Here is a 21892-nt window from a genome sequence, read left to right as displayed (position 1 = left end):
TAATACTATTTTTTTTATGGTATTACAATGGAAGAAGCTGTTGTTTATTTCTCTGATGTAAATTCAGCAATAAAAATAATTACTTATGTCCCAAGTTAGGTTCATGAGAAACCAGCGATGTAAATGTGATGTAGGCTCATTAACCCGTTTTTGAGAGTTCTAGCTCATAAACTTGCAAAGAAAATGAGGTAAACAGTCAAGATGAGGAAACCTTGCAACTGGTAACAACAACAGACATTTGGAACAAAATATACAAATTTGCAGGTGGGCAATATACAAAACCATAAAAACATCAATAGCATCTTGGCTATTATTATTTCTGGTAATTTTCTGATTTTATGAGTTTATTCATACTGTACTGAATTTATTTATCTGTGTATTAGGACTAATCACTGTTGCATGAACTGTTTTTCTTTGCCTTTGCATGTGGCAGCACAATATGTACTCTCACAAAAAAAAAATAGATCAAATCCAACTAGAAATAAAGCACATAAAGAGTTTTTAGGCTTCTCCACACACATACTGAGTGTATGACTTGACAACTATAAATTCACCCTTTTAATTTCTAAGCATTGCAGATAGTTAATGGCTAACATTGTACTTTCGGTCCTCACTTAAGCATTTAAGGACATTTTATTATGTAAAGGTTTTGTCAACAAATTTGTCACATTTGTTATTATTACAGTTGTTGCTAACTAAATTAATCATTACATTTGATTAAAGTAAATCAATCTGCCACCATCTGTATTCTTTGATCATTCAATTGGTCAAATAATACATTAATTATATGAAAATGTTTTTTTTTTGTAATTAAAATGACGACAGAAAAAAGAGAAAGACAAACATCAGTCCAGCTCAAACTCTTGCTGAAGCCCTTTTGCCCCCAAAGAATCGAATTGAGAACCAGAGCATTGAACTGTGTGGAAGAAGACAGGAGCTGTTTGCTGACAAACCGCCAGGGGCGCTAACGCAACGTTGTGGATGCCGAGCGGTCAACTCTAAAGAAGAAGAAGAAGAAGAAGAAGAAGAAGAAGAAGGTGCCTGAGGTACCTGTTCCCATCTCTTTAGGTTTCATTTTAGAAAGAAAAAAATTACAGGTAAGACTTGCCGAACAAGAGTAAGCCGTGTTGTTTATCTATTTAAACTATCTGCTACCTCCGGTGTTGTTGAATATGACAGTAGCACGTTAAAACGTAAACAGACGTGCTGAGCTTGTGATGCTAACTTGCTACGCTTAGCAGAAGGTGAATGAATATTCGGGCTTTAATCTTGTGCTTCACGGCTGACACGAATGTAAAAAAAAAAAAAAAAGGTCGGGACATTCACGTGTCGGATATAAACACCTGGACAGGTCTGTCACTCGAGGAGGGCTCCTGTCTTCGAGACAGAAATAATAATAACAACGTACACCACGCTTTAATGCTATTAGCCCCGGCCCCCCCCCCCCCCCCCATGAATCCGGATCCCGTTCAAACGTGCGTCTACTTTAAGTTCACCTTCTCGTAAATCACACGAACAAATCAGATTTGGATTATTTTACGGTTCGCAAACCGACTTCTGGAGTCACATCTTCCGTTCGGCTCACACGCACCACCGAACCGGGCCAACTTTTATGCAGTGCTAACTTTGAACTTTGAACTGTTGTAACGATGCAAGTCGCTTCCGTTAAACAGAAGAAGCTCACAAATGTAAAAAAAAAAATAATAATAATTAAATCAGCCAAGCTCTGTTTTATTGGTCATTTATATGCTGAAATGCTCCCAGAGAGCTTTTTTTTTCTTTTCTATTTATATACATGACTCGTGGTTTTTACCAAGAGTTGTAAATGGGTCCTTGCTTCCGTATTTGTATGTCTTTAGTCATTTCTTTATATAGCTGTGACCTTAAGACTCGTCGTAAAAAAAAAAAAAAAAATATGAAGCATGAAACAAACCTGAAACACAATCAAACACGCTTTGAAGGAAGTTGCATGTTTAACTCGTCGATATTTAGCAGATCCTGAGAGAAAGTAAATGAAACTGCTCTGCGAACACTGGAGGTAAGTCCAGTGTTGGTCCAGCAGCGCCGACCCGGATTGCACATGCAAATCCTTCCTGAACCAAAGCCGCTCCTCATCCGACTCCCTCGGCTCAGCCGGGCGAACATAAACTTTCGTACGTATACAAACGAGTGCAGACCGTTTTCCGTGGACGCTTGTTTTCCACGTTTATTGTGCGTATCGCGAGAGGAGCTCCCGACGTTCCTGCCCTTTTAGGCGTCGATCGACTTAAAATGTGACAAGGTCACGGAGCCCCCGCTGCCAGCTGACGCCTGGCTAAGCCTGAGCTGCGAGGAGATAAACCGCTGAGCGAGACGCCTGCTCCAGTTAGTTACTGCCGCGCCGCGCAGAGCCCTGAGCGTTCACCGGCTGCTCGAGACCGTTTCACGTTGCAGCTTGAAGAGCGTCTGCACATTTATAATGTAATTAAAAAGCGAGGTACTGTGAAAGTCCCCCCCAAAAAAAAAAAAAAGATCTGCTGATTGTCACCACATGCTCGCTTTCCTGTCTGGACGCCAAGGATGGCACAGTGGGGTGCCTTCTTCTCCATAATTGCCGCCCTGGGAGGAGCAGCGCTCTTAGCCTCCGTGCACAAGATCGATGAGGGACACACTGGAGTTTACTACAGGTGAGGCTGCAGGCACACATTGTTTATTTTTATTTTATTTTTTTTAAAGTTGTGATTAGTGTTACGGAGCTCCGTTGTAAAACTGAGGCAATAAAGAAAAGAGCACATGCTTTAAATGTGTTTGCCGTAAAACATCCGCCTTGTTAAACAGTGGGTGCTATAATTTACCCGGGCGCTACGAACTCCAAAATATGCCAGCCGTGGTGTATTTTCGTTCTGTTCACTTGCACCGAGATGCAGTAGATATCTGAGAGTTTAGCAGGTGAGATTAAATCGGCTTTGTCCTGCTTCACTGAGGCTTTTTACATAAACAATGAGTTGCAACTAACTGAGACTGCCACCTGATGAGTGAAATTTGATTCGTCATCAGGAAATGAATCCGGGACAATTAATCTATCCCCTAACCGGAGAAACCGGGGATCAAGAATTTAGCGTTTTAAATTGTGCAATATCTGAACTCGTCATCAGCAGCAGCAGTAAAATAACGGATGATAGAAGAACCAGAGTTAAAACTGTCAACAACTGTCCCTCTTTATCTCCTGAACGTCTTATCATTTGGGGTTAAACCCAAATCTTCATCTGATTTTACGACAAGTAATCATACGTTTATTTATTAACGGCTAAAATTCAACCTGGAGAATGTACCCTTGACTGATATTAACGATCGTGTGTGTGTGTGTGTTTGTCCCACAGGGGGGGGGCTCTCCTGACCACCACCAGCGGCCCTGGTTTCCATCTCATGCTTCCATTCATCACCACCTACAAGCCTGTTCAGGTCAGTCAAGTGAAGTCTGTTATTTTTTATAGCCCCCCCCCCCCCCCCAAATTTAAAAATAAATAAATAAATAAATAAATCACTACTAATCTGAACAGCACAGTATGCAGACACATGAGGATGTGTGTCGTGGTGTATAAACATATACAGTGCAGTGAAAAATGATTCCCTGATTTACTCCATTTCTTTTCCTCATACTAAACTATTTCAAATGTGAATATTTTGTTTTAGAGGATCGTAGTTTAGCATGAGACACACAAAACTAAAAAGAAATCCGGAGCCTTGCCTTGAATAGGATGATGTCTGCTTTGTCCGTTTTCCATGCGTGTTTGGGTTGTTTTTGCATCGTGTTATATAGCGATACGCTGCATTCGTGGACTACATCCACGCAAGAGACTGAAAAACTCTGCGACAATAAGAATTTGTGAGTGAAGTACAGGCGCAGGAAAAGGAAACAGGAAGCGGGCTGTAGGCTAAATATATACCTTTCTCACCACAAAGTGCTTTCCGAATGTAATGAACAATATATTCTTTTCAAATTGAGTGTGTTGGTTGTAATCCGTTACAGCTGTTCAACGTTTAAAATTATCCAGCCGTGCTAATAAGGAGGAGTGACTTTAGCTTATAAAACCTTAGAAAAATTGAGGACCAAAACAAATTGATAAGTTTATGGAGAGAAGTTGAAAGGGAGTCTACGGAGCCGGAGACATTTCGGAGCCGACCTTTGGTGGTATTGCAGCTCGAGTCTCATTTTGCAGACCTTGAAAGCCACGTCCACTTTTATGTTCGGTCTTGAGCAAAGTGTCTTTCCTAGTTTTTCCAGGCCCAAAGTTGTTTGTTGGTTTTGAAATGAGGTGTGGCGAGCCTCATTGTTAGTGCGTTGCTCTCTTGAGGCAGACCGAGCGTGATTAAATCAACGGTTCGGTATTTTACTGTAAATTTAAGGGCGCATTATTAAGATTGCAACACGCGCCTTCAGCGGCGCAACGAGTTTACATTCGGCACGTTCCGCACACAGCGACATGCAGCAATGCAAGAACTAGAAAAAGACGAGAAAACTGAAATATTACAATGTGAAAAGTGATTATTATTTAGATCAACCGGTGCACGAGCAGATCTGTTTCCTCTGGAGAGAAGTGTTAATAATAGCAATCCATCAAGGTGCAAGCACACCTGGTTTTTTAAAGAGAGCGGGAGATGACACTGATTGGTTTATTTCTTGTTTTGCCCAAAACACACTCCTAATTAATTAAAGAAGCTCAGTACAACTCCTTTAAAACGTGCACCTTGCTTTGCTCTCCAATTATCTGCAGCTAAATTGTCCAAAGTGGATTTTAATTAGGTGGTTAAAATACATCCGACCGCGTTACAGAGAAGTAGTTTCAGCCCTCTGTGGTGTTACGTTGCATTTCTGCAGTTTAACATTGAATGATCTGATCTCGGCGTCGATGGGTTTACTCTCAGCCCCCGCGTGTCTGTTTTGTGTTTTGTGTGATGATGTGAGGAACACAAAGAACGTGGAGTGTCGTTAAAAACAACAATTATTAACCGCCGTGGTTTTTTTGGTTGTTTTTTTTTCATCTCGCAGACGACGCTGCAGACGGACGAGGTGAAGAACGTACCGTGCGGCACGAGGTGGGTTTGCTTTGTTTTGATTGGCTTAAGTAGTATCAGATGTGCTGTCCAGTGTTGTGACACTTAACAATTCATCACGTGTATCCAAAACACACACACACACACACACACACACACACACACACACACATACGAGGTGTTTGGGTGGAGTACTGCACTCCCCCACAGGAGTTTCACCAGTTGAAACACAGTACCAGATGGAAAGTACCGTCATTTTGGGTCAAAGTGCTTTAATGTCATGTATTTTCTGTCTTCCAGTGGAGGAGTGATGATTTACTTCGACCGCATAGAAGTGGTGAACTACCTCGTTCCATCAGCAGGTAAACTCGTCAACGCCCCCCCCAAAAAAACATCAAGCAATATCCCTGCGCTGCAGCATCCGTACTACCAAACTATTTAGTATGCAAGAAAAAGCTTTGCTGCGTCCCAACACGCAGTATGTTAAATTTAGTGTGATAAAAGCACCAGGACGCGCTACTGCAGCCGGTCGTATTTTGCCGTATGCAGGCCGAGCATGCTGTTCTGACCCACAATCCTTTGCGCGGCGAGACAGCTGGCGGCGCTAAAGCTCCGCCCGCAAAAGGAAGAAGAAGAAGCGGCATTAAAAGGAAGCGTACTCCTTCCGAATCACATCCTTTTTACTTCAAATGTGGCGCTACGGATCGGTACGACCACGAGGGTCAAAGTTCAAGGCGCATTTTTATGATCAAGTAGTTTGTCCCAATTGTAGAAATACTACATGCAGCAGTACATACTGTTTAAGGGCATCTTACTAAAAAGTAAAAAGAAATAGTGTTCGATTCGGGTACGCGGGGTATATTTATCCTGAACTCCACCTCCCATTTCTTTTGGACGCTGCAGCCAGACACATCCGAAGATAACTCGCCAGACATTATCGCATCACGCAAGACATCTCGCCGAGAGCACGGTGAGCTGTATCTCGACAGAGCTCTTTGTTTTCGCCTCCCTCTGCAGTGTTCGACATAGTGAGGAACTTCACGGCAGACTACGACAAAGCTCTGATATTCAACAAGGTTCACCACGAGCTCAACCAGTTCTGCAGCGTCCACTCCCTGCAGGAGGTCTACATCGGCCTGTTCGGTGAGTCCAAACTCAACTACTCGTCTTTGAACCGCTTCCTCGCAGCCTTGTGTCACACCGCTTCCATGTAAACAGCGTGCAGTGCAATTATAGCTTTTACGCAGTGAATTTATAGCTCGACTCATTACTGTTTCCAGTCCACCCTTACACGCAACAGCTGCTGTGCATATGGATGAGGGGGAGGTTAGCTACGTTTTTATTTATTAAAAAAAATGACCCATCTCTTGTAAATGCCGCGGTTTGTCTGACCTAAGCGCAGACGGTAAACAAAGCCACACCGTGATGTCAACACACACAAACACAAATGATGGTCATTAGAGAAAATGGTAAACGCATCAACAAGCAAACTGAAAGTTTCTTCCAGCTGTGTTAGTATGAATCGGATGGAAATGAGGGATGAGCGGCACATCAAGCAAAAAAAAAAAAAAAAACTGAACTTGACTATTATTCAAAGACTCCAAATAAGTACACACAAGGAGAGAGACTCGCTTACGTCGTAAACAAGCTGATTGGAAGCATGTCTTTAGCTCCCATCTTTTGAAATGAGGGCCATTTTGTTTTCTCTGCACGCCGATCATTAAATTGACTTCTTCTGGCGACGAAGCTGCTCTTCTGTGGGTGGATGGACCTTCTGCTCGGTGCCTAGCTGTAGTAGACTTATGATACGGTTAGTTTAACCTGGCAGACTTTACACCTGCACGTCATATTTGTTCATTTTTGAAGGAGCGCCACACGGAAGTGTTTTTTGAGGTTTTCGTCGTCGTTCGCACGATTCACCCGTTTGTACCGTCGCGGCTAATCTCACATCGTCACACGTTTTACCGAGAAGCAATGTGTTCCCTTTTCTCTTCCTTTTGTTGTTTAATAGAGGTTCGCCAACAGCTTTTAGTTGCATTATCGCCACCCTCTGGCAGTAGTCATGTATTACTACCGGGCGGTTGTAAAAACAATGTGTTAAAGGAGTCACTGTGAAAAGTTGGAAGAATTGAGCCCAGCAATGTGACATTATCCACGACTAAAAAGGGCTCTATTTGACACTGTTCACTTTTCAAGCTCTTTTTATACTCACCAACTCACTCAACTTTTTTTTTTTTTCCTTTTTTTTTAATACATCCCCCCCCCGACAGACCAAATCGACGAAAACCTGAAGTTGACACTACAAGAGGATCTAACAAACATGGCGCCTGGACTCATCATACAGGTACGGTGAGACTGTCAGAGAGGCTGCAGGCAATGTAAACTTCAGGCGTTACGAAATGTCCATTTTGGCCGACACCTAAAGGCCTTTACTGCGCAGCAGGATTTGGGGTTAGCCAAGTAACATCAAGTTAAATCGAGGGTTTTCGACATTATGATGGTGGTTCACGTCGCCGTGGTAACTCGCGCTGCAAACCGAACCTGCTCCGCGGCAGGATAAGTTCGAGATGACGGATCAACGTGTATTAAACCACCAACCGTAGAAGAACCCGCGGGGGTTCGGTGCGCGGATGGTGAGAAGTTTTTTTTGTCTCAGGAGGGCAGAGAGTTCAAACCTCTGACTTTCCCTCGTGTTTTTTTTTTTTTATTATTTATAAAAGACAATTCAAATTCAACACGCTTTTTTTTTTTTATAGCGATACCGTCCTACAACAGAGACCGATTGAAGACGTGTAGCTGTTGTACTTACAAGATAAGAAAGTAGCCTTCTTACCGCTTTGAATGCTTCTTTTTGTTTCCCGGTCCGTCCGACGCCACCGGAGCTGCAGCTGAAAGAATAAAGGCAAAACATTTTATACGCTTTATAAAAATACATCTAAGCAGCACATTATTTTAATCTGATACACAACGATCTACTTGTGCCGTATTGACAGCTATTCACACAGTTGCCAGCTCCCCTTCCTGCATTTTGCAGCTTTTATCCTGTAATATGTATTTAACTTCTTTGTATTTTTCTAAAATTGTAGTTTGTGCTTCTTTTTATGGATTATGCCACTTTGCTGCCAGGCTAAGCTAACGGAGCTAAAGTGGGAGCTACCCCCCCCCCCCTTTCCATTAAACAGCAGGGGGTTAAGCTGGACAGGAAGTTGGCTTCAATCTGAAGGAGTTATAGCATTTTCTCATCGACGAACTGCCTGACCTGAAGGCACACTGCCGTGTAATGTTCTCAGCTGTACTTTGCTAACTTCATACTCTGTCTCTCTTGACCACACACCCACACACACACACCCACACACACACACACACCCACACACACCCTCGGCACTCAGAATAGTTGTTTGTGTTCATTTGGCTGAGGAGCTGTGGAAAAAAAGCAATTGGGCGCTGCGCCTCGGTGTTATAATGGGAGGGAAATCCCTGCCTTCGGCACTATGGATACACATTATCTGACCTTGAGGATCAAACAATGGGATTCTCTACTTCAAGGTAATTTAATAGTGATGTGAGGCTAAATAAATACTCCGACGTAACAAGTTTTGTGTGCCGAAATCTTTCCCAAAAGGGACACAACACACCGAACTGCAGTACTGAACCACACAAAGTAATAAGCAACCAAATTAAACATAATATTTAGTCCTCAATACCATTTCACAGTCTCCGAACTTTCCCAGCCTCATTAAAGACCCCCTGCCGGAGCGTCTATCATCACAACGCTGAATATTTTTTTCGGACAATTTGTGCAACATCATGGCCGACTTTCAAAACAATATTAAATAGTCACCCGCCTCCCTGGTACACTGAGAGAAACACACATTGTTAAATGCCTCTCTGGGCTTTTAAACTCTGGCCTTGTGTTTCCTGTAAATCTCCAGAAACAGTTGAAATAACAGTTGCAGTCCTTTCTGTTGGCTCATAGTTTGGTGTTTAGTTTCGTCTTTCCTTTCACAACTCCCCGGGTTGTGAAAACCTTTTTTTTTTTTTTTTAACTCATACCCCATTGTAGTCTTTTGTTATGTCATCTTCACAAAAGTTGAGTGTGTTTCTCTAATCTGCAGGCGGTTCGTGTCACAAAACCCAACATTCCAGAGAGCATTCGCAGGAACTATGAGCTCATGTGAGTCTTCTTGCCTTCATCTTTTCCCCTGTCTAAAAAGAGATGTTCCCTGACCTTCTAAGCCCCTACTGTGTCTTTATTTTCCATCCCAATCCCAAATGAAATGAAACCATTGTGCATCCAACTCCCGCTTGCCACGTTCTGTTTGAGGGGGCGAGACTGCTGTTTCGTGTCAGTCAGTGAGCGGCTACCTTTTGGCCTCGCGACTCGAAAGCAGGCATGCGCTTAGTCAGCCGCGCTTAGTCAGTCACTATTTACAAGAAGGCGAATTAGATTTACAGTAAAGTTAAGTCAGATTCACAAACCCTGCAGACGGCAGACCTGTCCGGCGTTTGTGCCGTTCCGACTGGTCTCTCGTTTAGTCACAGTCTTTGCGGTTTAGTTCTCTGATTGAGCAAAGCATGTTTTGGGGATTAGGTGAATGCTGAGAGTTTGGATGAGGCAGGATGAGTGTATGAGAAGTTCCCTTTTTACAGGAACCTTTCTGTAAATTATTTTTTTTTAAATACAGTCAGGTTTCCGCAAATTCAGCGTGTTACAATTAAAAATGTTATCTTACAAAGTTCTGCAGAACAACATCTGAACTCTATTTACAGCACATGTTGCAGTGGAGGATTAAGACTTTGCATGAGAATACTTTTGGTTTCTCTTTCTAATAAGTGCTTGTGAACATGTATAAACTCAGTCCTGTTTTTACAGGCTGTATGGGTGTTGGTGTTGGTTCCGCTGGACTGGAAAGTTATATAAACAAGTCTCCATGTTTGTACAAAAGACGGTCCATATTAAGGAAATGAGCCTCGAGTTGTTTAAGAAATAGATAAAAGAAAAAACAATTAAAAAAAGGGCTCAGCAGGGGGAATGAACAGGCCTTTGGAGCCTGGCTGATATGTTTGATGTGATACGCTGAATCCAATATTTCATGTGACGACTAAGGATTTTGGTCCACGTTTCCATGATGGCCCAGGATGTTGGTCTTGGAGTTTGGAGCTGGAAGTCCCTGGACAGTTTCAGGCCCAATTTGAATTTCTGTTCTACTAAAGACGTGCATTTGTGGAAAGTTTGCCAAGGTTTATAGCTGTTAAACCGTTTAATCTGTCAGTGCTCGAGTGCTGTCTCATGGCCTAATCTGTAAATCATACTTTCCGTAAATCCCTTTTTCTTCCTTGAAAAAACGGAAACAGGAAAAACCAGCTGCCAAGTTCAAGTTTTCACACCACATCCAGCTCTTTATTATATGAATTTATGATGTTTGACATGTTTAATTTAGAAAAGTGCTTGCGTGTGTTTGCAGGGAGAGTGAGAAGACGAAGCTGCTGATCTCTCAACAGACACAGAAGGTTGTGGAGAAGGAGGCGGAGACAGAGAGGATTAAAGCTGTGATTGGTGAGAAATGATTAAGGACATGATTAGAGCCTGTCATCTAGGGAGTTATTCACACTACAAGCTAAAACTAAATTGTGCCGGTTTGTTTTTGTAGAGGCGGAGAAAGTAGCTCAGGTGGCCGAAATCAAGTTTGGGCAGAAAGTCATGGAGAAGGAGACGGAGAAGAGGATCTCTCAAATTGAAGGTTTGTAATGACAGAATTAATGACCGTACTTTACGTTTAGTGTTCTGAGGATAAACTACTCGTTATTAATTACAAAAAAAGGTAAATAATTATTCTTTCAATTTGGGCTTAATTTGATGATTTTTGATTCATTTTACGATACAAATGCAAACATGTATTTTACTGTAATTCTTAAATACTAGTAACTACAGCTGTCAAGTTACTGCCAGAAGTTATAAACAAAAAAAATCTATATTTGATGTAAAAGTGTAGAAAAACAATAAATTGGAAACGCTCAAGGAAAGTACAGCTACCTACAAATATGTGATAAAACGTATTAAGTCTTTTTTTTTTATATAATGGAGCGCCTCTAACTTTGATTCAGATTCAAATTTAGACAGAAGAAAACCTTTTGCCGTTTTCTCATGTCTCGGCAGGAAATCATTATTCGTGTAGAAACATGACGAGTTGTTACATGTTACTTGCGTGTACTAATTCCACAGTCCTGCACGCTAACGCCATAATAAGGACATTATAGGGACAGCTATCACTGATGTTGCAAGCTCCTCCAGTTTTAACAATTCAATAAGTAATTCCTCAGAAGAAAGAAACCAACATGAACATTTGAACATAAGTGTTAAGATTTGAAGTTGTGTATCAAATCACTGCCATTAAAAAGAAAAATTGGTTTTGCGAGTAGACAGTCAAAACATGTCTTTTTTTTTTTCTAAAGGCGCTTTTCGGCTCCGCTCCACTGAAACTTTTTGGTTTACCGTTGGACAAAAGTCGTGGATGGTATCTGGTGTTAATATGGTGTCATCTCAATACTAAAAGGTGACAACACGGAGAACCATCACAGTCACCGCGGTGCTTGCATGTCAGGACGTGTCAGGACGTCCCGAACAAAACCACCATATTTAACTCGCTAACTTACTATTGCAACCTCGGTTTTTTTTTCTATTTGGTTGCCGACAAAATGACGACTGAAGATGATGTAACGGTTGTTTTTCGTGCAACACCACATTGAATAGTGGTCTAAAAAGTACCAGATACCAAAAATCAACGGGGGTTGAGTGAAGTTGAGCCAATATCAACAGTGGAAAAAGGACATAAGCGCATTAGTTTTGGAGTCTTGGAGACAGCTGTTCAATACAAACACACATTTATAGTTCGCCAGCTTCCTGCTCTGAGCTGTAAATCCTCTTTAATCAAACCGCCCTGCCGCTGCTAACTCTCAACCGTGTTTGTGTGTGATTGATAAGACGGCGCTTACTTGGCCCGGCAGAAAGCCAAGGCGGACGCAGAGTTCTACACATCACAGAGAGCCGCGGAGGCCAATAAGGTAAAGAGACGACACAAAGCACACATCCGGCACGAGGGACGGGAAGCATCCACACGGCTCCTTCATAACCTGAATTGTGTGTCGCTCCTCTTCCAGCTGAAGTTAACGCCGGAGTACCTGCAGCTAATGAAGTACAAGGCCATCGCAACCAACAGTAAAATCTACTTCGGGAATGACATACCCCAAATGTTTGTGGACTCTGGCTCCGCGGGGAGCTCCATCACGGCCTCCGCCGCCATGGACATTCTTGGTGAGCAGATACTGGACCTTGATTAGCAAGGACAGCGGTGGGACCCACAGGACCTCCAGGGTTGGAGGGCTATCTGCTGGAGGACAGGAGGCTGGCACCCAGGCCGGCTGATTGGCTGGCTGGAGGGTCCTTCCACTGGCCCAGAGAAGCTCTGCTGGCCAGGGCCTGTAATTTTCAAACATATCAAAGTCACTGCTAGAAATCGCATCGGAAATTCGACCAGGATGTAAAATTGTCCAGCATCAGAGCAGAGGTTGAGTTACTTTTCTAAGGAGTCTGTCCCGATAAGAGAATGATGCCATCTAAATACCAAACCATGAATTAGGAGAAAATGACATCAGTCGTGGGTGTATAATAAACTCCTTTGAAACTGACATTTAGCAAGAATGATAGTTCAAAAGACATCTGCTGCTGCTGCTCAGTCCATTTAGCCACGCCGTTAAATATCATGAATCCATCACTCTTTCTGCGTTTAGTCTTTTTTTTTTTTTTTTCCATTCATGTGAATCATTTTAGATTTTTTTTTTTAGAGGACATGATACAAATGTTAATGGAAATTATTGATCGTGCATCTTAAATCGAGATGAATTGAGTCCCCAACAACTAAAGTTATAGTTATTTCAGCTGCGTTGTCCTCGTTTCATGAATTGACCGTTCGCCAAGCGCCATCTCTCTTCGTTACAGTCTGCCAAGCCGTCAGTCCTCCAGCGACACGCATTCAGTTTACAAATGATAAAAGTTTGTAAATGTACTGCTTGAAATTTATTGTAATTTATACCAAACAATTGGTCAAAGGTGGACTAAGGAGGCCTCCTCATTCGGATGACAAATGGTAGTCTTGCAGATTAAACCAACGTCATCTTCGGTCGAAAACACTGCTTCCATCTTAGTACCTTTCCACCTGCCTCCTTTCAAAACAAGACCCTTGTAAAATGCCAGCAATCTTACAAGCGAATGAGTCGCATAGAAGACATCGCGCAGAGACTGTTTTAGCATTAATAGTGCATTATGAAGAAAAAAAATCTATTGGGCTCTTTATTGCTCATAAAAATAAATAAATCTCTGTTTTCATGTTTATAGCTTAAATGCTCGTTCATATCGTCTAAATGTATTTTTCCTGAGAATTGTCTTGATGAGGACTAACCGATATGTCTGGCTAAGTTAAATATAAAAAGTTTGACCGGGGTTGTTGGTGTTTCACCGAAATTGAAAAACGCTAATGTTAGCCTATTGCTACAGTTAGCCCCCCCCAAAAAAAAAAATCCAAAGCGACGATGAAATCCAACAACAATAAGAATAAAAACGAGTCAGTCCCAAAACCTTTTCATCCAGTAACTTCACTTTTTGCAGAAGCCCAAGTTGCTGTTGTTGAAAAAAGGACGAGCTGACCGGCCGCGATTTCCTTCTGATCTGCTTGAAAAATACAGACTGACCACAAATGTAGACACAACACAGGGATGATGAATGTACTGCGGTAGCTGTTCACTGTCAAATGTTATATCGTCACTGCGTTTGTAAGTTTTCTACAACTTCTTTTAAGCACAGGGGCTCTACTGAATTTTTGCAAATGTATGACGTCGAACTGCATATTTCTGTAGATCGTAGCACTTCTTTTACTTCTCTTTTTTTTTTTTTCTCACGCTGTACATTAGTTTTGAAGGATTGCGTTCACCGTTAACATCTGTTTTCATTAGTTTTGCTGTTTTTTTTTTGTGGTTTTTTTTTCAAAAACAATTGCTTACTTTGAAAAGATTATATTGACTCAAAAACAGCTATTTTAGTGCGGTTTTCATAACCAAACTACAGACGTGTGACATTAGCTTTTCACCAGCTATTTTTCATTGTTAACGTTTTATGTATCTTCCGTAAGAACCTTTACAGGATGCGTACAGCAAATTGCCTTTGAGCCTTTGGCAGTATGTCATAGCCCTGGAGGAGGAAGAAATCATAGATTCTGCGATATAGAAACTGACTGAACCACAGACAGCAGTTAATACAGAGGTTTTATGCACTGTGGACACATCTTCTGGAAATCTAGACATGATGAGGACCAAAAAACCCAACTCCATTTTATGCGTGACCTCTTGTATTCTCAGCGAGTCACGCTTTTTTTGGGGGGATGTTAGACGTTACATCAACAGCGAGTTTAACAGAATGCCTGTGGTAATGTTTTCCAAAGAACATCTTGGTAATTAGAACTGACTCCTTTTACTTTTGTAGCTCTAAGCAAAGAATGAGCAATTTGTGTGAGGCATGTTTAAACATTTTTTTCTGGGAACTTGGTATGCTTCTTTTTTTTTCTTAAGTATTCACAGTGCCGCTGTGATGAAGGCTTTTTTTTTTCTTTTCCTTTTTAAGTGTTTTATTAGTCCAGATCGAAATTGCTGTTATCCCTGGAACCCGTTGCAACGTCCATGCATCATTTCCTGTACAAATAGTCATTATGTATAATTTTTTTTTTACAGGCAGCGCTCTCTGAAAGTGAACCATTTTGCTCTCAAGGTGACCGCCACGTCATAATTTCAATTACAATTTCTCATATCGATTGAGACGGACACTGACTTAACAGGCAAATGGTTTTTTTTTTTTTGCACTGATTTCGATTGTGAATGTACAATCAAAATATTGTCTTTCGTACAATAAAGTACTGTGTTCTTTGTTTCTTTGGAAAATCAATGGAGTTATGAAGATCTTTTATTAACAAGTACAATGTGATGTATCGGATGTTTCTTATCAAAAACAAAAATAAAACTATAAATGAGTTTCAGGCACAATAAAATCCGTAGTATCTAAACCACTGTGATATATGCATTTCAGATTATTTTAAAAGTTTAAAAAAAAATACTTCTGACTTGAGTTTATTTACGTTTCTCATTACGAATCAATTATATATGTATATATATTTTAAAACATCTTGATATCATGACTTGACAACATGTCAGCGTGGCCCCAAAAATGAAGATTTGGCCAACACTTTATTTAAGAGATAAGAGTTTCTTCTATGTTTCTGAAAGTCACATGGTCACTGATTTAAACTACAGGGAAAACAGTTCTAAATTCATTTTTAAAAATGTTACCTCAAACAATGTGTATAATGTTAAAAAAGCGCCAAGATAATAACATACTGAGACACACTACTTTGTTATGGAGAACATTTTAAAAGTCCCTGAAGAACAACAACAAAAAAATCCCACTAGAATATTGCACAATAGTCTCAGGGAGTTTGTAAGTATGAAATCATAACTCAGGAATGGGCTGCTGGTGTTACTCAGATAATCCAATTATGAGTAACTTGGGAACAGATGAAAGATGCTGCAACTGATATAATCATATTTTTTTTTACAAACATAACCAATCAGCTGATTATAAGTCACCTGAGGTGATAATGGTAGAATGTGCTTCCAGCTGGTCTGCAGCCAAATTATTTGCAGAAGAGTTCATAATTTCATCTCAATTTCAACTCGACCAGAAATCCAGAAGTAGGAAAATAATTATGTGGGGAAAAAAAACCTGTCATAGCACAATAATATTAATATTAATATTATAAATATTATTTTGGCGGTGGACAGTCAGACACTATAAAAATAATCACGTTTATAATGTTCACAGGTTTCACCCTCCACGTGCACAAATGACGACAACATTAGCTCGTAGCAGTAGCACGAGCTCGCTTTGAGACCAACGACAAAACGTCATTTCTTAACTCACCTCCAGTTCACGTCGCAGAATATTTCAGCCGTGCTGATTCGGTCATCTCAGTCGTGACTTTATCCAATTTTATTTTTGTTCTACTTCCGTTTTTTTGTTGTTTTTTTGCGCGCAGAAGTTAGCATGCACGCGCCAAACACTTGACGATGACGACGGCCCGCCGCCATGTTTGTTTTGCCCTGAAGTCACGTTTGACCTCGACGGTTTCTGTGAGATTTCAAATCCATTAAATCGCCTCCGTGAAACTATTTAGTATGAACGCCGAGTTTAACTCAAGTCTGCGATATTCAACGCTTTAAAAAAAGAAAAAAAAAAAAAATCGGTTTGAAATCGACTTGAAAATCCTCTGGCCCGTATCAGCCTGTTTTAAACTACCGCGGTGACGTTTGGCGTTGCTATCGTCGCCATCTTGTTTTGTTTTTTTAGAGGAGCCGGAAGTGACCATATTTGACACTGAGTAAATTCACTGCAGTGAGCTTGTGAGAGGAAAAATTATTTATTGAATAAATAAAGACTCCCACCCAGCTTCTATGGAAACATTTATTTTTTTTTTGTTTTGTTTACATTTTTTTGTTTATAATTATTAATCTTATTACCCCCCTCCCTCCTCCCCAACACAAGCCATCGAGTACAATAATAAAAAACACGTGTGCTATTGTTTTCTCAGGTAGCTACACAATGGTATGTTCATTCCAAAATAAAAAATAAAAATCTCTTATTCCATTATATGGCTATGAAATCTAACAGTTAAATGTTTCATTAAAGTGAGCCAACTTAATATCCTCGGGAAGTAGCTGCGAAGAACTCGCATTTATAAGTACGTGGCATTTCAGTCTGGACTCATGGCATAATAATGAAGTAGCTGATATTGTACTTTATTGGTGGAAATTCCCACACAAATATAAAGGGTTATTAAATTAAGTACAACTCACACTGGCACCTGTGCACATTGTAATATTAATCCTTTGTGCCCTAGAGGCCCCCAATTGGGGGCCAGGGAGAAGACTTAGCAAAACTATTATTAAAATATGGACATATATATTGATATTTACACATCTGAACAAATCTCATTTTATTATTACAAATATTTGTTTTATATATATATACATATATATATATATATATATATATATATATATATATATATAAAAAATTATTGTGGTTGCAGAGATATACTCTTTTTTATTATGGGTATGTAATTTTCAAGCAGAGGCCTAAAAAAAAAAAGTTGAAATAATTTTTAAAAAAGCCCTGATTTCAAGGAAATGTGATTCGCTTCCTGAGACCTTATAGCTTTTTAGTATCTTCAGTCTCTGATATGGACACCATCAGACTATTTGAAAAAAAAAAGAGACATGTCCTCCATTGTCTTCTACTGTGACAATCCCCTCCAAGAAATCCCCTGCGTTTCCAGCCACCAGCTTTGCTGGCAAGTGGTTTGAAATCTGGAAATGTGTTCCACCTGTTCAGCAACGCAGACGCGTTTTAATCCGCTTATGTAAAGTGGGCACCGGGGCCCCTCCTACTTCCACATGGATCGTAGATGTTATGCCGAAACATGATTCATTTCTTCAAAGTGCGTCGGGCAACTGCAGGAGGAGGAGGAGGAGGAGTTCCACCTTCAAAAACTTGCTGCTTATCTGAGGAGATCACGCCTGAGAAGATGTAGCAGACCGTGAGCGCCGTGATGAACGTAACCTCACCTGAGCGCGGAGACGCACACGCGCTTGTTCTCCAGGGGGCGTGGGGGCACGTGAGAGCTGCGCAGGAGGTCATCGCGCTCTCCCCTTACCTGCCCGCGATCAGCGCCTTCTTGACGCACGTGCTGCTCAGCGCACCTTTCCTCGCGCTGGACGCCCTGGGCAGCGTCTGCGAGCCGGTCCGCTCGTGGAGGATCGCCGCGGGCTCGGGCCCTCCGCCGTCTCTCCGGCGGTGGTTCGAGTGTTTTTGGAGGGTGCTGTTCAAGTACGCGACCACCGTCCTCCCGGCCACGGCGCTGTTTCAAAGCCTGCAGAGCCCCAAGTTTCCAGAGCTGGCTCCGTCCTGCTGGCAGCTGTTCGCGGAGGTTTTGGCGTGTTTTCTGCTGTTTGACACGCTCTTCTTCGTGTGGCACTACACGATGCACAGGTAAGCATTATCTACACATCTTCGTTCTGGTAGTAACTCGTTTCCATCGTGTCGAGGACAGGAAAATATTGACAAAAAAAAAATATGGCATAAAAAATACATCTAAATGTTCACATTTATGTCATTTGTTCCGAACATTTCCATATGAATCAGTGGTGGAAAGTATCTAAGTACATTTACTCAAGTGATTTACTTGTATTTTAAGTGCTACCTAATCTGGTTTTTCAGGTATTTTAACTCTTTAACTTTTTAAGAAAGAACTACAGTAGAACGTTTAACTGCTGGTGGTCACAGTTATAATACCTATAGGTATTTATAATTATTTTTTAATGCAAAATCAGTCCCATTAAGTTAGCAGACTTAAAAGGACTGAAGTAGCAGAATCTTATGCTCTGGTTTTTTTTTGTTATTCTGGTGAACACAAACCCAATGACATCACCGGGGACATTAACTGCTTCATGTCTAAAATTGATGGAGTGTCCCCGTTTACTCTGAAGTTGCTAGGTCACCAGGTGTCCTTTAGTAAATTGATTATTTCTAGTAATAGTTTTAGCATTGCAGTAGGAGCAGTGATAGAATAATGTAGTAGAGGTAAATATTTGTTGAGCAATAGACACACTGGCCTTGTACCACTGTGGGAGTGTTTCCATTACAAGAACAGTGTAAACAGAGACAGATGTGTGTGTGTGTGTGTGTGTGTGTGTGTGTGTGTGTGTGTGTGTGTGTGTTCCTGAACAGAGTTCCCTGTTTGTACCGCAGCATCCACCAGATGCACCACCAGCACCACATTCCCTTCGCTCTGGCGGCCCAGGACGCCAGCCCGGCCGAGCTGCTGTCCCTGCTGCTGCTGGCTCTGAGCAGCACCCGGGTGGTGGGCTGCCACCCTCTCAGCGAAGTCGTCTTCCACCTCACCAACAGCTGGCTGGCGGTGGAGGACCACTGCGGCTACAACCTGCCCTGGGCTCTGCACCGACTGCTGCCTGTTCTGGGAGGAGCCCCCCACCACCAAACACACCACGGCACACAAAACCGCAACTACGCCCCCTACTTCACCCACTGGGACCACCTCTTCGGCACATACCAAGCAACCGGCCGGGTATCACGGCGCGTGAAACGCTCGCCATCCACGAGAAAGCAGCGTATCTTTGGCGAGGGAAGTAGACACAGGTGACCTGAGAGGAGTCCGTCGATGGAGCTCATGAGACGGAAACTGTGAAGTTGCTGTAAGGAGGCTTGGAGGGGTGGTGGGAGCTGGAAGTCACATATCGTCATGCAGAAATAAGTCCTGAGCTGTTCCAAATGACGTAGTACACTCACATATAGTACTCTTACGCGGTAGTACTCTTACGTGGTAGTACTCTTACACGTGGAGTGGAGTGTTGTCTCAAATCGCACACCGTAGCATTTGAATGTTTTGATGATTGGATATTGATGACGAGCTTCGATTATTTTACCCAGAAATTAACGTGGTTTTGTGCCCCACAGTTTAACACACTCAATACATGTGTTGGTAAGATAGTATGTCATTTTAACCACAAGATGTCAGCAGTGTTTTGGCCCGATGCTTACGTAAGGAAGCAGGAAGTGAAAGTCTCAGGTACTTATCCAATAAGTGTGAGCTCAACACGGCAGACTATTTCCTAATTAAGCAAAAAACAAAGAAAATAAACCCACTGATGGCTTCTATCTGACAGCATTATACTACATATACTATATACTATTAAACTATACTTAGTGAAAAATAAGCACTCTTTTTGTGGCGTTCAGTTTACTAGTCTGCCGCAGGTTGAAAATACTTTAGGTCGGTGGTCCCTCCCTTTCTGCTACAAGGCCATCATGGCGACCACTGAGGATGAGGAGTATGTATGGTTTCATACTGAATTAGTGGTTTGTTTTGAGCACACTATCCAGGAACTTGTAGTGCACTGCATGTTTCCATACTTTCATACCACGTGTGAACGCACTTCTGCACTCAAAATAGTGAGCGAGTACGTAAGTTCGTAATTTGGGACGACAACGCAAAGTGAGGGTTTTTTTTACGAACCGTGTTTTTTTGTCCTTATATATTGCAATCCTTAAGTGTATGTTTTTTGAGGCCTTGTAAAGCAAAGTCATGACACTAAGACGCTGCCCTCTGGTGGACGGGCCGGTGTATTGCATGCTCTGCTGTGATACCACGTCGGTGCATCAGGTGCTGCATTCACTGACTGAAGGGGATGTTGCAACGAAGCAAATTGAGGATTACTCAAGTTCCACCCGTGCTTTCAGGATAAAAATTAAGGAAATCTTCTGCAGCTTTTGTATTCACCACCAGCGTGTCGTGCGGTGCATCCGTCACGTCATACACTGACTATCATTTCAGTTACATTCCCCACAGTATCAAGGCATTTTGAAAACAACACCCTAAAGGAACCACTTCTGTCTCAGCTCACTGAAGTCATGGACAGACTTCCCGTTCACACGCAGGATTTACCACAATTTTTCTCACGAAACAGCACGAGGTGAACAAACATCAAGACAAATGTAACAATGAACAAACGGCTGAAGTAATGTGCAGCTGATGTGGCCTCATGACACAGGTGTGATTGGATTTGTTGACGTAAGGAAATTCATTTTTTGATTTGATTTTTGATTTTATACACTTTATTAATCCCCGAGGGGAAATTACCACATGGATTACACAAATTTTGATCATATGTGCAGTTAAAGGGAAACTTTGGGGGGGAAATTATGCTTTCTTTGTTCAATTGCAGGGACGAGATTGAAACAACTGACATGCCTGAAAATGAAACTACAGAGCAAGTTTGAATGAAGAGTGACAAGTCTGAGTTGTTAGTTCATGTTTATATAAAATTAATATTTTAGTGGAATCATCTGTATGTAAATATTTTATGAGCTTTTCTCTCTGAGCCACATTTCCTGGATATTCTGCGCAGTTTTCTATATTCTGCTATATCTGGCCAGTTACGTATGATTGTAAGGTTTTTACAAATATTGCATGTGAATGATAAAAATATATGAACGCAGGACAAGAGAGAGTGTTTCGTGTTTTGTCTCCTCGGGTTCAGGTTTCTGCTGTGCTGCGGTTAGTAATATCTTCACCTCGGGTCTCTCAGCTGTTTGCAGTCTAAGTTGTAAACTCGTTCCGTTGGGATTTGACTGAGCAACCAAAGACACATGTTTTTAAAGATCAGACACCACTCTACTTGTATTTCCAGTTTTAATCTGTATAATTTGAGTTGTCCATAAACAACCATAAAATCCTGTAACAATTGAGTTCTTCCAGTTTATTTTCTGCCGGGTTCTCCTGGGATGATGCCAGATGATTTAAAACAACTTCTCCTCCAGCACTCGTTAACATTAACATTAAAGAAGCATAACAAATGGCTTGAGATTGCTCAAGCTTCCTGCACTTCATCACAGTGTCAAGTCAAGGTAATTTATATAACCCAATATCATAAACTTGCCTCAAGCAAAAACATACAGACACACACGCAGATGTGGAATAGATGTTGCGTAAGCAAAATTCCAGCTTGCAAGCGTGTATATATATATATACATATGATCCTACGGAGACATCGAACAACTTCCATCTGTCGCCAAACAGACAGCAGCTTAGCTACAGAGCGCACACAAACACAAACAAGGGAGGTCGAACTCAAGGACCCAACTCACACGCTTCGGAGAGGGAGATGGGCACACGGAGGCGAT

General features: G+C 41.6%; 1 protein-coding gene across 5 annotated transcripts; it reads left to right on the top strand.

Annotated features, from left to right (window-relative positions):
- Window positions 1-1018: 1018 nt before the first annotated feature.
- Window positions 1019-21207, top strand: erlin2 (ER lipid raft associated 2). 5 transcript variants are annotated; one of them, XM_069166109.1, is made up of 12 exons: window positions 1019-1097; window positions 2559-2666; window positions 3360-3441; window positions 5030-5076; window positions 5335-5396; window positions 6052-6177; window positions 7305-7378; window positions 9150-9208; window positions 10500-10591; window positions 10686-10775; window positions 12017-12096; window positions 12193-15022. In XM_069166109.1, exons 2-12 carry the CDS (start codon window positions 2560-2562, stop codon window positions 12370-12372), a joined length of 999 nt encoding a protein of 332 aa, XP_069022210.1. In that variant the 5' UTR covers window positions 1019-1097; window position 2559; the 3' UTR covers window positions 12373-15022. The 5 variants fall into 5 exon arrangements, with proteins under 5 accessions (XP_069022210.1, XP_069022211.1, XP_069022214.1 ...); XM_069166113.1 differs by adding an exon at window positions 18920-19132 and having other exon boundaries at window positions 1020-2666; window positions 12193-12346; XM_069166110.1 differs by having other exon boundaries at window positions 1019-2666.
- The last annotated feature ends 685 nt before the right edge of the window (window positions 21208-21892 follow it).

This window comes from Embiotoca jacksoni, unplaced genomic scaffold, assembly GCF_022577435.1.
Source record: "Embiotoca jacksoni isolate LCO1_2020_lvr unplaced genomic scaffold, fEmbJac1.0.p SCAF_37, whole genome shotgun sequence".
In the NCBI taxonomy this organism is placed as follows: Eukaryota; Metazoa; Chordata; class Actinopteri; family Embiotocidae; genus Embiotoca; species Embiotoca jacksoni.
The sequence above is the reverse complement of the archived record's forward strand: the minus strand, read 5'-3'. Positions and strand labels throughout refer to the sequence as shown.

Bases quoted from the DNA above. Each gene is read 5' to 3' on its own strand.
- erlin2 (XM_069166113.1), top strand. From the start codon at position 2,560: ATGGCACAGTGGGGTGCCTTCTTCTCCATAATTGCCGCCCTGGGAGGA. The intron at 5,077-5,334 runs GTGGGTTTGCTT...TCTGTCTTCCAG, and splicing joins AACGTACCGTGCGGCACGAG to TGGAGGAGTGATGATTTACT. The intron at 7,379-9,149 runs GTACGGTGAGAC...TCTAATCTGCAG, and splicing joins CGCCTGGACTCATCATACAG to GCGGTTCGTGTCACAAAACC.